Here is a 14,443-nt window from a genome sequence, read left to right as displayed (position 1 = left end):
AACCTGAGTTTAAAAAAAAAAGCAATTGCAATCAGATGAGCAAAAATTTTTAAAAACTAAAAAAAAAAGAAAGTTAAAAAATCAAGGGCTGGGCTGGGCGTGCAGGCTGACGCCTGTAATCCCAGCACTTTGGGAGGCCGAGGCAGGTGGATCACCTGAGGTCAGCAATTCAAGACCAGCCTGGCCAACATGGTGAAACCCCATCTCTACTAAAAATACAATTAGCCGGGCGTGGTGGTGGGAACCTGTAATCTCAGCTACTCAGGAGGCTGAGGCAGAAGAATCACTTGGACCCAGAAGGCAGAGGTGGCAGTGAGCTGAGATTGCACCACTGCATTCCAGCCTGGGCGACAGAGCAAAGCTCCGTCTCAAAAAACCAAAAAAAAACCCACACACACACACACCACCACAAAAATACGGTTAGTGGCTGCATCCACAAACCACTGTATCAGTCATGCTAGGATGGATCCCCGGCAATCAGAATGTTTTTTAGAAGTCCCCCAAGTGAGCCTAACGTGCTCCCTAATGTTAAAACTCAAGGCTGAAAGCTACCAATCTGACAATTCTGTTGTAATGCTGCTTGAAAACAAAGGCAGCCGTGTCTACTGAGCTGACAGGACAGCAACAGAGTCCCTCCTCCCGCAGTTTCAAACACCCAAACTACAAATGCCATTTCTGCCATTTGACTTGACAAATGCCTTCTGTACAGAAGGACAGGGTGACGGTAACTCAGGTCTTTTCAGTCATGGAGGGACCCCCTGTGTACAAAAACTGCCTGTGTGGTGCTGTACGACACTATCAATTCTATTTAAGTCGAGACTAAATTTTAGTTTCCTCCCTGAATTATTTATTCCTCAAAGAATGGTGAACCCCAGGAGGTGGGGGCGATTGTGGGGGCGGATGGGTCAGGAGAGAGATGTCTGGTGACTTCAAAAACCGTCGCTAAGGCTGCTGCAGTAACAAATTCCACAGATGACCACCATGCAGCACTCATCTCTCGCCTGGCCATTGGGCAAATTTATTATTCCCCCTAAGTCCCAAACACCCCATTTTACCCTCCCTGGTAATTTGTGTATGCACACTGAATGAACCAAGCTGGCCAAGAGGGCTGTGTGCACACGCTTCTGGGTACGGAAAGAGACACGGAAGCGGAGGTCAAGTGCCTTTTAACAGGCACAAGTGTGGGGAAGCTGACTACATTTCCTGAAGTTATTGTTTTATAAAGCGTGTTCCACTTCTGTAACCATCAGCAATTACCCCTGGCCAGGGCAATTCTACCCTGTCCCTCCACCAGTGCCCCTGGGAGCTCCTTTCATGGGTCACTGTCCGTCTGTTCCTCCTATCTCACCTCCACCCCAATTCCAGCCTAATGATGAGCACGTATTTCTGTTGGACCAAACTTCAGTCGGTAACTGAACAGCACAGCTGGCCTCAACGCGCCTCATTACTGTACAGAGAAGAGTCCAAAAGGAGCGAGGAAGGAGGGCTGGGCTGGATAATGAAACTTTTTATATCTGAATTACACAAATCCCCACCAAGTAATTTCAGCATAAAGCAAACCAAATGGCAGACGAAACGGATGTTAGTACCTTGTAGTTTACTTCAGTAATACATAACTTCTAATCCATGTCCGTCTTGTTTCTGCTTTTAATTCTGCCATTTCCTCTTAAAATTTAGGGTTTAACAAAGACAACAGGGCTACTGTTTGCCAAATCCCAGCTATTAATTCACAGCATAGAAAAGTCAAAGCTATAGCAAAAAATTGCTAATCTGCACAACTTTAAAAAATAGTTCAGTACATTTTTGTTATAAAATTCATTTACAGGAGGTTATTCACATATACTTGTCAAATTTACTCCTAATTCACAAAAACATACAACTCAACAAACTGCGCACAACAAATCCAAGGCAAGTTATATACAAAGAAACAAAACAAGTCTGTAAGTAGCACACATTCATGTTGAAGTAACTAATATTGAAAGAAGACAGGGAACTTTCTTTTAATGCCATGGCAAAGACAAAGCAAAGAGCCACACTTCACACCCTGTAAAAAGAATAGCCCTGTTCAACAACGCTGCGCTGACAGCCACATCAAGGGGGCCACAGCAAACACATGAAATGCCTTTGGCAAATACCTGTACCAACCGGAACGAGTGAAGTTTCCAAAGTAATGTCAGGGACAACTGCATTCCGCTGTGAAAGGCCGTCACAGGACACAGGCTCACTTGTTAGCAAGGACGACGTAGTTCTACCACTGATTCTTGCAGAATCAGATCTGGTGAGTGGTGAACCAACAGGTGAACGGGCATCAAACTTAACTGGAAATAATACTGTTCAGTGTGTGGCAGCAAAATATGCATTTTAGAGAAAACTTTTCTCCAATCAGGTGTTAACAGTATTAACATGAGCAGTGTGGGAGACACCCTGACCCCAACTGTTTTTGCCATGCCTCCCTTTGGAAGCTTAGGAGTTTGTACGTTCCCTAAGTGGTCACCACTACAAGTGTCTGCTAAAATGGGCACTTCATCAAGATAACAGAAAAGTAAACTTAAAGTAACGAGATTTCTTCCCAAAGGCACATGGAAGAGGCTGATAAAACCCCTGACCCAGACAGAGTGGGGCCCATCCCTCCCCGTCCTGAACTGTCACACACTGCATGGCCAAGGACAAACTCTCCGCCCCCACACAGGAAGCAGCAGCTGCCTCTGGGGACAAAGCACTCTAGGAAGTCACCTGCTGCCTGGGTTTCAGGAGTCTTCAGCCGACGTTAGTCAGATGTCCGGACACCAGTAAGAGAGACACAGGTAATGAAATTGAATGTTCAAACTTTTGGCAAGCAAAAGTTGTTTTTTAAAGCTCTTTATAATCTGCTCAAGTAGAATTTCTAACACAAAATCCTTTTTTGCTTAAAAATGACAAGGGAAATGTCAAATAATGCACATGAACCTTCAGCTACTTTCCTACCCCCAAATGCGGTAGGGGCTGCACCGCATTCACTACAGACCCCTAGTTTTTACAACTGTCAGCTGGACATTCTCATGTTTAGGATCCTCCAATTCACTGTGTGGCTGCTTGGAAAACTGGACAGAATCAGGCAGCCCGCCCCTCCCTTGTCCCGAGCCTCCTCGATCTCCATTCACCATGGCCAATTTTTTTCCCCCACAAAAACACTATCACCTCTAACGGTAACTGGAAACACCTATCAGATATTCTAAACAGCACGTGTTTTCAACAGGTAGATGATTTCTGAAGATCACAGGAAGTCTGTCACTCTCTTCCCAGTTCTGAACTCCTCTGGTTACCCTTCATTTTAAACCGGGTGCTTCTTCCCCGCCCAAAATATTCTATTTGGCCTGCCCCAGCGGTTCCCAGGCTGCCTGGTGACCAGAGTCCCTTGGGAAATGTTGAACACAGTTTCCCAGGCTTTCTGGAAAACTAGTTACATCTGTCTGACATCTGTAAGCTGAGGTGATTCTTCCACAGCTGAGTCAGCGCTCATCTAGCATTTGGCAACTACATGTCTGTACCTCACCAGTCACACAAAGCTCACAATATGCTGGGAGCATTTAAATGATAGTTCAAGAATTATTCTTTCACTCCATATTCTTCTCTTTCAAGAAGATTAGGGATTTTAGCTAGGGAACTATGTGCATACTAAACAGGTAAATGAACTCATCCCAGAAATAGAATACCCTGGGCCTGTGTCTAAAAATGCACCATGTCAGCAGGATTTTACCTAACACAATTCTGCTGCCCAAAGTGTCCCCCAGGAGACTCCAGGTTTTTTTTTTGGGGGGGGGGGTTGCTTTTTTTAAATAGAGCTAGAGACACCAGCACTAACTCAGCTTATTCCAAGCTAGGCTGTTAAATAAATCTGTCTTGCCCTAACAATGGTTGAAAGGACCTGCCCTCCTCCCATCTTTGGTACAGGAAGGTTTTTCAATTCTGCTGCCCAAAGTGTCCCCCAGGAGACTCCAGGTTTTTTTTTTTGGGGGGGGGGGTTGCTTTTTTTAAATAGAGCTAGAGACACCAGCACTAACTCAGCTTATTCCAAGCTAGGCTGTTAAATAAATCTGTCTTGCCCTAACAATGGTTGAAAGGACCTGCCCTCCTCCCATCTTTTTTTTTTTTTTTTAATATAAAGTTTGTTCTGTTGAAAAATGATTAACATTTTAAACAGGGGAAAGAAAAGCGGTCTACTAGATTAAATTTTAAAAGGATTTTGTTATTTGCTATACAAATATACATTTCAACTTTTACAACATTCACTCCAGTCTGACCTCCTTGTCTATAGAAGAGGAAGAGATCAACATTTCCGGTCTCTGACTTCAAGGACATTATTACTGATACACAATGCCCTCTGAAAGCTTTTGCAAATGACAGAAAGTACTGAAGATGACCAGAGGCTCAGGTGTTAAGGATGCATTTTCCGTGTTTTCCAACAGCACACAAGCTCCTTACAAAAAACAAATAAGCTTATCTAGATGGTCCCCCGAGCTGGTCATCTTCAGTTTACAATATGCTGTGGCTGCTGGCCCATGTCATTGGGCTTTCCTATAAAAGCTTTCTTTTCTTGGAACTGCTGTCCTCCTGCTCCGGTCTCCTCTTGTCCCACCTAGAGTTCCTCCTGGTGTGAGGGGTCTCGGAACCACACTTCTCCTGCTCGCCTTCACTGAAAGCCCTGGCCTCTCTCCTGTGACAGAGCTCCTCTTCTGGGTCATCACATTTGCTCTGACACGTGGAAGCCTCGGGACTGGCAGCTGGAGGTTCGCCCTGCACGGGAGGTTTGTGGCTGCTCAGAGCAGCCACTACAGCAGCAGGCTGCTGTACATGGCCCAGGTCCTGGTGAATGACAGGGAAGCTCGGCTCTCCTGCAGGAGGTGTTGCTCCAGGATGCTGGGGGCTCGAGGGCTGTGGATCCCATAGGAATATTCCTCCTTTGACCTCAATGCCCATCCTCTTCAGCAGTCGTGGGTCCCGAAGTTGGTCATGAACAGGAGGTCTTTCAGGGTCCTTTGAAGTAACAGTAAGAGTAGTTTCCTTGGAGTCAGAGGGTGTGTGGTATAGAGAAGCAGCAAAAGATGTCTTGGCAAATCCACTGTCTAGCTTGCTGCTGGGCAAGCCACCCTGGGGTCTGGATACCTCTGGGGCTATGGTAGGAGGGTGAGTGAGACTTCTCTGTAGCACGGGCTTGAGTTTCAGAATCTTCATTGCATCATGTCTATAATTTTTGTCACAGGTCTTAATAATGGCACCACGCTTCTGAGCATCCTGAATCAGCTGATTCCAATGCTGGTTTTCCTTGAAACAATGAGAAGGGAGAAAGAATTACACCCCAAAGAAACACTGGTTGGGAAGCATAGAGTTCCAGCTTTCATTTCTGAACAAATAATATATATTATTGTATGAACAGATTCTCAAGATTCATTACTCATCAGACAAGCATGAAAGGAAAAAATAAATTCCAATACAAAATGATAAAGTCCCATTCCTAAAGAAAAAGAAAAGACCTGGTCACAGCCTATAAGGGAGAACTTCAACTTTTTTTTTTTTTTTTGAGATGAAGTCTCACTCTGTCGCCAGGCTGGAGTGCAGTGGTGCGATCCTGGCTCTCTGCAAGCTCCGCCTCCCAGGTTCACGCCATTCTCCTGCCTCAGGCTCCCAAGCAGCTGGGACTACAGGCACCCGTCACCACACCCAGCTAATTTTTTGTATTTTTAGTAGAGACGGGGTTTCACCGTGTTATCCAGGATGGTCTCGATCTCCTGACCTCATGATCCGCCCACCTCAGCCTCCCAAAGTGCTGGGATTACAGGCGTGAGCCACCACGCCAGGCTGAACTTCAACCATTTTTATCGGTGCATTCAACTGCAATGCAGGTCTGCGCTAGTCACTAGGAGCATCATGTTGCTATTTCTATTTCAATTAATTAAAATAAAACAAAATATAAAACTCTGTTCCTAAATTGCAGCAGCCACATTTGAAGTACACAGCGGTCACACGTGACTAATGGCTGTTGTACTGAGCAGTGCAGACACAAAACATTTCCATGATGACAGAAAGGTCCTTTGGACATTGGTGATCTAGAGTGCTGCCCACACCTCTTGGCAGAGCTAACATTCCCAAACAGGAAGGTCTGGTTTCAGAAAGCAAACTTCTGAGTGCACGTGACTGTTCCAGAAAAAGGCCCACGGCTTTCACTGGATTTCCAAAGGCCTCCCAAACCCCAAACGGCCAAAACATCTTCATCACTGAGATCTCCAAGAGATCATCTCACTTTCTGCCTGTTTCCTAAAGGAGCTTAAGACATAAAATCCCATCTCGGGAAAGTCGCCAAACACATCCATCTCTCCTCTCTTCCTGACAGTTTCCTCAGAGGAGGCTGCTGCTTTACAACCACTAGAACTCAGGTCTCTTTAGAAAGAAGAGAGGAAGAAAAAGGATAGCTACCCTCTCATGGGGGCTCCTGTACTATTCCTAAGGATATGTTAGGGAAGCAGGGAGGTTGCACAGTATTTACTTGCTGTGTGACCTTAGTCAAGTCACTTGACCTTTCTGAGCCTGTTTCCTCATCTGTAAAATAGGAGTAATATTTTATTTAATGGATTCTGAAGTGCACATTGCTTTCACATTTTACCATTTCTGACCTTGGGGACCCTCTTGCCCATGTACCTGTCCTTGGGGATTTCATGATGAGGTAATTATAACCCTTAGACTTTTAGTCAATAAACCACTTAAAGATCTCGCCTGAAAACTTTCTACAGACATTTTCTGATAAGACAAGAAAACACCAGCATTAAAACTTATGCCTTGGGCTGGGTGCAGTGACTTACGCCTGTAATCCTAACACTCTGGGAGGCCAAGGCAGGCGGATCACCTGAGGTCAGGAGTTCGAGACCAGCCTGGGCAACATGGTGAAACCCCGTCTCTACTAAAAATACCAAAATGAGCCAAGTGTGGTGGCACACACCTGTAATCCCAGCTACTTGAGAGGCTGAGGCACGGGAATCACCTGAACCCAGGAGGCGCAAGTTGCAGTGAGCTGAGATTGTGCCACTGCACTCCAGCCTGGGCAACAGGGTGAGACTCTGTCTCAAAAAAAAAAAAACCAAAAAAACTTTATACACTGGAGATCAAGGGTTCTAAGAAAATCCTGGAGACAATGGTGAAACTCTCAGCAAACGCTAAATTGCCAATCTTACTACTGCACTGAGGATGAATGGCAACACTGGTGACTATGGACTGGGAAGTGATTCATTTGTGCTAGATTCTGAAAGTGAAATAATTTTAGGAATATCTTAACCTATTATTTTACTTGTATTTTCTCTTTTATGTATGCATAAGAATGTGATAAAAATCTGTCTCAAGTCTTAAAAGAGTCCTTTCAATAAATATGAAAGTTCTAAGTGAAAATAAAGCACTGTATCATAGTCTAATAATGGTACATAAAATGGTGGTGGTGCATATTATAATGAATGGTTTGTTGAATTTGATAAACTATGGTAATAAACTGACTTCACAGTAGTTTTTTAAGGTTTGGAGAAAGTCATGTGACCAGAATAAAATGCTTGGCACGGTGGCTGGCATATTCCAGACAGGTCTGTGGAGGGAGTGCCAGGCTCTGTGGCTCAGTTCTCTTTCTCACTCAGATCTCTAGAGATCCTTAGCCTGTGGCTCAAACACATATGTGAAGCAGATGGCCTTGCTATTTTTGCTAAGTTTACCACACCTAAAGTTGGTGTTTAATCCATTCCTAAGATTACAAAAACAGTTCTGAGCAGGCATAATTAGCTTTGGTTTTACAGAGGAAATCAAACGCTTTAATGATTGATCCCATTTCCAGAAGGGGAACTAGGCTAAAAAATTAAAAACAAAAACAAACAAATTCCCAAAACAACAAAGAAAAAGCCCAAGGACAAAAAAAGTTAGAAAGCCCAGCTGACAAATTGGGAATTTTTAGATTCTAGTCTGTCTCTTTTTGTAGCACTGCCTTCCTAGAGTGAAGACAATGTCGGTGCCATTAGCTGGAGGTCAGTGGTCTGTACAGTTGTGGAAGGGTGTGTGACCCAAGGGCTCCCAAATACTGTCTAAATGGAACGTGAAAAGGGGTTACGGAATAAACTTCCAAGCCCCAGCTTCCCATGTCCTCCTTGGCCTGCCCTGCCTGCTGCACTGCACCCTTCATAATCACGATGGGCCTCATCCATCCACAGAGTGCACTGCCAAGACACATCAACACCCTGAGTTGCCAAATAAAGGGAGGATGAAAAACAGTAGTGCCCATGAAGCTCCTTTAATCAAGGCATCACTAAAAGATGTATCTTTAGTAACATTTCATTTACTTTTCAGGTTTAAACATGATCAAAATCTGTAATATTAAAAATATTTGTCTTGTTTTGCTCAACTGTACAAATAAGTGTTAACAGGCTATTCAACTGACAAGAGATCATGTTTTAACACTCAGATCCTTATGGTCACAGGAAAAGCAATTTTTAAAAATCCAAACCTATATTTTGAGATAACTATAGATTTACAGGAAGTTGCAAAGAAAGCACTGAGAGGTTGCATGCACCCTTCACATGGGTTCCCCAAGTAGTTATAAAAATCAACTTTTTAGGCCAAGGTGGGATGACTTGAGCCCAGGAGTTTGAGACCAGCCTGGACAACATGGTAAGAGCCTGTCTCTACTAAAAGCACAAAAAATTATCAGGGTGTGGTGGTACATGCGCCTGTAGTCTCAGCTACTCAGGAGGCTGAGGAGGGAGAATAGCTTAAATCCAGGAAGCGGAGGCTGCAGTGAGCTGTAATTGCACCCCTGCACTCCAGCCAAGGTGACAGAGCGAGACCCTGTATCCAAAAAAAAAAAGGGGGGGTGGAATACAACTTTTTAAACTTTCAAGTTATACAGAAATTATCATGAGAGAGATGTAGCTCAGTGAGATTAATATAAAGGCTTTTAATTCTAAAAAGAGATTACCCCAGTGAATCTTATCCCAAACAAGTAGGAATAGAAGTACAATTTCAAAGAGAGGAAAAAATAAAATAATATTGCTTTTTATTCCACTGAATATATTTAAGAGCGATGTAATAGTTTTAATTGCTGTATTTTAAAATGTCAATATTGATAATACATCAGAAACATAATCTTCAGTAATATTTAAACGTACAAAGATTTTTTCTATCAACTTAAAAATGGGAGGTACATAAAAATAAAAGGTACACAGCTTTTAAAACTTCCTTCAGAGTAGGCATACAAACGACAAAAGCGGGAGTGATAGAGAAGAGTGAAACGAGAAAGGTGTATCTGAGCGCCACCTGGTGGCAGGAACCAAAACCAGGGGAAACAGCCACCAAGTTGGCTCTTCTTAGATGAAATCAATGACTTTATAAAAAGAGAAATGAGAAAACCTACAAAGTTATTACCCCTAATGAGACAAACAGCAAATACGTGAGACATCTAGCTGTGGTATCAGTGAATTAAGTTGTACCATTTGTCTACTAAAGTTGGAAACTCGTACACCTCTTCCAGAGGGGCGCCGGTCCTGGCAGAAGAATGCCGGAGGCGCTAAGTGCTGGAGAAACAGAGTGAGCAGCACGGCTCCCAGTGCCAGCAGAAAAGCAGAGCAGAGTACGCACCTGCAAACTCTCTCTGGCATTCAGCTGGGCCAATAAACAGTCATATTTACTGAGTGTTTACTAAGTGCCAAGTAATCGCTATGGCACTTTACATTTGTGGATTTAATATACCTTCTTAACAATAATCCTATGATGTGGATAATTTGTTTTAAAATGGTCACCTTGAGAGCCCAGTGTAGATACTTGGGTTCTGGGCTGAAAAAAGGCGAATGGTTCACGTGTACACAAAAGCTCCTAGGAAGAAGTTGCTGGAAAACATAACAACCATTATTTTGTAATCCAGAAATCATTTACAGTTTGATGGAAAATAAGAACAAAAACTCAAACAAACAATAGTAACAACGGGTAAATTTCTGAGCTCTCTGGTACCTACCATCAGGGTCCTCAAATGTCCGAGAATGAAGAGGCTGTACTTGGCTCGTGTGATGGTGACATTCAATCTCTGCAAACTTGCCAGGAATCTAGGCAATAAAAAAAGAGTTCCTTCTTTGTCTAGAATGATTGAACACACCTGTGTGAGACACAGGTGGACTCTACAATGACTTAGTGTGCCCGAGACACAGGAGGACTCTAGAATGACTTGGCGTGCCCGTGTGAGACACAATGTGGACTCTAGAATAACTCAGCGTGCCCGAGACACAGGTGGACTCTAGAATGACTCAGCGTGAACGTGTGAGACACAAAGTGGACTCTAGAATGACTCAGCATGCCCAAGACACAGACGGACTCTAGAATGACTCAGCATCCGCATGTGAGACACAGATGGACTCTAGAATGGCTCAGCGTGCCCATGTGAGACACAGGTAGACTAGAATGACTCGGTGTGCCCGTGTGAGACACAGGTTGGACTCTAGAATGACTCAGCATGAACGTGTGACACACAGGTAGACTCTAGGAATGACTCAGCATGCCCATGTGAGACACAGGTGGACTGCAGGCAGCTTTTCCGGGATTCCTCCACTCCTCTAGAAGTCACAGTGCTTTCTTACTCTCTGTCCCAATACAGGGTACCGGGCACAGAAGAATTCCTATTAAAAACAGTAAACAAACCAAAACCTCAGGGCTTCCTTCAAAGTGATGTATCTATCAATTTCCTATTTTTACCTGGATGAGATAATTGGAAATTTTAACAGTGCAATCTTGAAGACTTAAAAAATCCTAAAAATGTGGTACCAGCCCATTCACTTTATTCTTACATTTAAATATATCCAGGTTGTTAAGATATTGTAGAACTAGTGTAGAAATACATGAATAGCAGATAAATACTTCAACAGCTGAGAAAAAGAGCTCAGAAATAGAATTGATGTACGACAAAAGTGAAATTTCAAATTAGCTGGGAGAGAAAGGACTGTTTATAAACTGACCCTGAGATATAACTGGTCTCTGTATATGCAGCCCATCCCAGGGAGAGGCGAAGATTACTTTAATTACTATTTTATTTGAAAACAAACTAATTTATAACCTGTAAATTCTATCTGCTTCTCATGACGAAGAACAAATAATTATGTAAGAGTCTTGCGCTTGGGGGAATATTCTGTCACTCATACAGATTGTCCTTAGCATCTTAAATACACTGACAGTAGTTAAGGTTAACAAACTTAGCCAAAGCAGGAAAACACAAAAAACAATGACACTTTGACACATACCATGGAGAGTAACATGCCTCTGCAAAGTATACTTAATCTAATTGTCTATTTGAATCTTATTAAATAAAAGAACAGATTCACACTATGAAATGGGTTAATATAAAAGATACCAAAACCAGACACGGTGGCTCAGGCCTATAACCCCAGCATTTTGGGAGGCCGAAACGGGTGGAGCACTGGAGTTCAGGAGTTTGAGAGCAGCCTGGGCAACATGGCGAAATCCTGTCTCTACAGAAAAATACAAAAATCAGCTGGGCGTGGTGGCACATGCCTGTAGTCCCAGCTACTTGGGGGGCTGATGCAGAAGAATTGCTTGAAGCCAGGAGGTGGAGGTTGCAGTGGGCCAAGACTGCACCAAGATCTAACAGTGGGTCTATTTCACAACTTAAAAGAGAAACTTTCATAATATTACACAGGTTTTCACAAAAGAAAATTAAGAAAGCAAATGGTGTTCTCTAACAGTGATAATGAACCTAATCCTGAATTATAAACAAGCAACAATGTATAAAAAAGAGCAACAATGACAGTAACTCACCCAATTGAACCTTGCACGCTATTTGCTCTGACACACGTAACAATAACACAATCCTTCTGCCGACCCTGGAACGCATCCACAGTATCTACTTCTGCTGGTCTATTTACAAAAGAGAAACATATTTACTGGAAAAAGGAAGATAATTATTAAATAAACATATTTATAAACTAGTTTTTGGTTTTTTGAGAGATAGTCTAGCCTCACTCTTGTCCAGGCTGGAGTGCAGTGGCATATTCATAGCCCACTGTAACTTGAACACCAGAGCCCTGTCTCAGCCTCCTAAGTGGCTAGGACTACAGGCATGGACCAACACCCTAATTTTTCCATGTTTTGTAGAGATGGGGTCTTGCTATATTGCACAGGCTAGTCTCAAATCCCTGGCCTCAAGCAATCCTTCCACCTCACCCTCCCAAAATGTTAGGATTATAGATGTGAGCCACCTTGCCTGGCCTTACAGTCTTTATTTTTAAAGAAACTTTAAAAAAAAAAAGAGAGAGAAAGAGAGAGTCTCACTACGTTGCCCAGGCTGGACTCAAACTTCTGGGGCTCAAACAATCCTCCTTGCCTCAGTCTCCCAAAGAGATGCATGCACCACCATGCCTGACTGCTAAAAAATTTTTTAAATATTTTCTTGGAGGTTAGCCTGAATTCCTCCTCTCTCCATTCCCTGGCAACCACTAATCTACTTTGTCTCTACAGATTTTCTTATACTGTGAGTTCCACATAAATGGAATTACAAAATGTGATTATTTGTGACTGTTTTCCCTTAGCATAACATTTCCAAAGTTCATCCATGTTGTAGCATGTAACAGAACTTCATCCCTTTTTTTCATTAATATTTCATTGTACCACACAGTACAAGTTACTAAGACTTAGTGTTAGATGGCAGCACTCCCCAAACTGATCTACACATGTATTCCAACTGCCTTTTTTACAGAAATGGTCACGCTGATACTAAGTCTTTGGCTGGACGTGGTAGCTCATGTCTGTAATCTAAGCTCTTTGGGAAGATCATGTGAACTTGGGAGTTTGAGAACAGCCTGGGCAACTTAGTGAGACCTCGTCTCTACTAAAAATGAAAAAACACCAAAAAATGCAAAAAACAAAACAATACTAAGTCTTCCAGTCCATGAAAACAGGATGTCTTCACATTTATTTAGGTGGGGTTTTTTTTTTTTTTTTTTTGAGATGGCGTTTCACTCTTGTTGCCCAGGCTGGAGTGCAACGGAGGGATCTCAGCTCACTGCAACCTCTGCCTCCCGGGTTCAAGTGATTCTCCTGCCTCAGTCTCCAGAGTAGCTGGGATTACAGTTGTGTGCCACCATGCCCGGCTAATTTTTGTATTATTAGTAGAGACAGGGTTTTACCATGTTGGCCAGGCTGGTCTTGAACTCCTGACCTCAGGTGATCCACCCACCTGGGCCTCCCAAAGCGCTGGGATTACAGGCGTGAGCCACTGCGCCCGGCCTATTTAAGTGTTCTTTTAATTCTTTTCAACAATGTTTGCAGTTTTCAGCATGTAAGTCTTACATTTCTTTGGTTCTATTTATTCCAAAGTGTTTTATTCTTTTTGATGTTATTGTAAATGGAATTGTTTCAACTTCCTTTTCAGATTGTTTGTTGCTAGTTGTATCAAAATATAATCAACTTTTACATATTAATCTTGCATCCTGCTAAGCTTATTATCTCTAGTAAGTGTCTTTGAGTGGATTTGTCAGGGTTTCTAGAAATAAGATCACACCACCTATGAAAAGAGATAGTTTTACTTTTTTCTTTCCAATAAAGATGCTTTTTACTTCTTTTCCTTACTTAACTGCTCTGGCTAAAACCTCTAATACAATGTTGAAAAGAAGCAGTAACAGTAAGATTTTCAAACATCTTTCCTGATCTTAGAGGAAAGGCTTTCATTCTTACTGTCAAGTATAATGTTAGCTATGAGTTTTTCATTGTCTTTTATCAATAAAAAAAGTTCCTTTGGGCCGGGCACGGTGGCTCAAGCCTGTAATCCCAGCGCTTTGGGAGGCCGAGACACGCAGATCACGAGGTCAGGAGATCGAGACCATCCTGGCTAACACGGTGACACCCCACCTCTACTAAAAAATACAAAAAACTAGCCGGGTGAGGTGGTGGGCACCTGTAGTCCCAGCTACTCGGGAGGCTGAGGCAGAAGAATGGCGTAAACCTGGGAGGTGGAGCTTGCAGTGAGCTGAGATCCAGCCACTGCACTCTAGCCTCGGTGACAGAGTGAGACTCCGTCTCAAAAAAAAAGTTCCTTTGTATTCCTGGTTTGATTTTTTTTTTTTTTAATCATCAAAGGGTTTTGGGTTCTGTGCAATTTTTTTTCATATCTACTGAGCTGATTATGTGGGTCTTCCCATTCTTCTAATATGGTATATCATACTGATTTTCACATGTTGAAGCAATCTTACATTCCTGGGATAAATCCCACTAGGTCTTGATGTATAAATCCTTTTAATAGGCCAGGCGCGGTGGCTCAAGCCTGTAATCCCAGCACTTTGGGAGGCCGAGATGGGTGGATCACGAGGTCAGGAGATCGAGACCATCCTGGCTAACATGGTGAAACCCCGTCTCTACTAAAAAATAACAAAAGACTAGCCGGGCGATG

General features: G+C 42.9%; 1 protein-coding gene across 1 annotated transcript in view; it reads right to left on the bottom strand.

Annotated features, from left to right (window-relative positions):
- Positions 1-1,578: 1,578 nt before the first annotated feature.
- The window catches only part of SETX (senataxin), a 99,367-nt gene continuing 86,502 nt past the window's right edge, over positions 1,579-14,443 (bottom strand). Inside the window, exons 26-30 of the mRNA XM_012001583.1 lie at positions 11,818-11,916; positions 10,010-10,097; positions 9,798-9,884; positions 4,029-5,301; positions 1,579-3,836 (exon numbers count right to left, since the gene is read on the bottom strand). Coding sequence (XP_011856973.1) covers positions 4,555-5,301; positions 9,798-9,884; positions 10,010-10,097; positions 11,818-11,916 — 1,021 coding nt within the window. The 3' untranslated portion in view covers positions 1,579-3,836; positions 4,029-4,554. The remainder of the gene's footprint in view (positions 3,837-4,028; positions 5,302-9,797; positions 9,885-10,009; positions 10,098-11,817; positions 11,917-14,443) is intronic.

Source organism: Mandrillus leucophaeus, unplaced genomic scaffold (genome assembly GCF_000951045.1).
Source record: "Mandrillus leucophaeus isolate KB7577 unplaced genomic scaffold, Mleu.le_1.0 Scaffold665, whole genome shotgun sequence".
Lineage (NCBI taxonomy): Eukaryota > Metazoa > Chordata > Mammalia > Primates > Cercopithecidae > Mandrillus > Mandrillus leucophaeus.
Note: the sequence above shows the minus strand (reverse complement) of the source record. Positions and strands in the feature narration are given on the sequence as shown.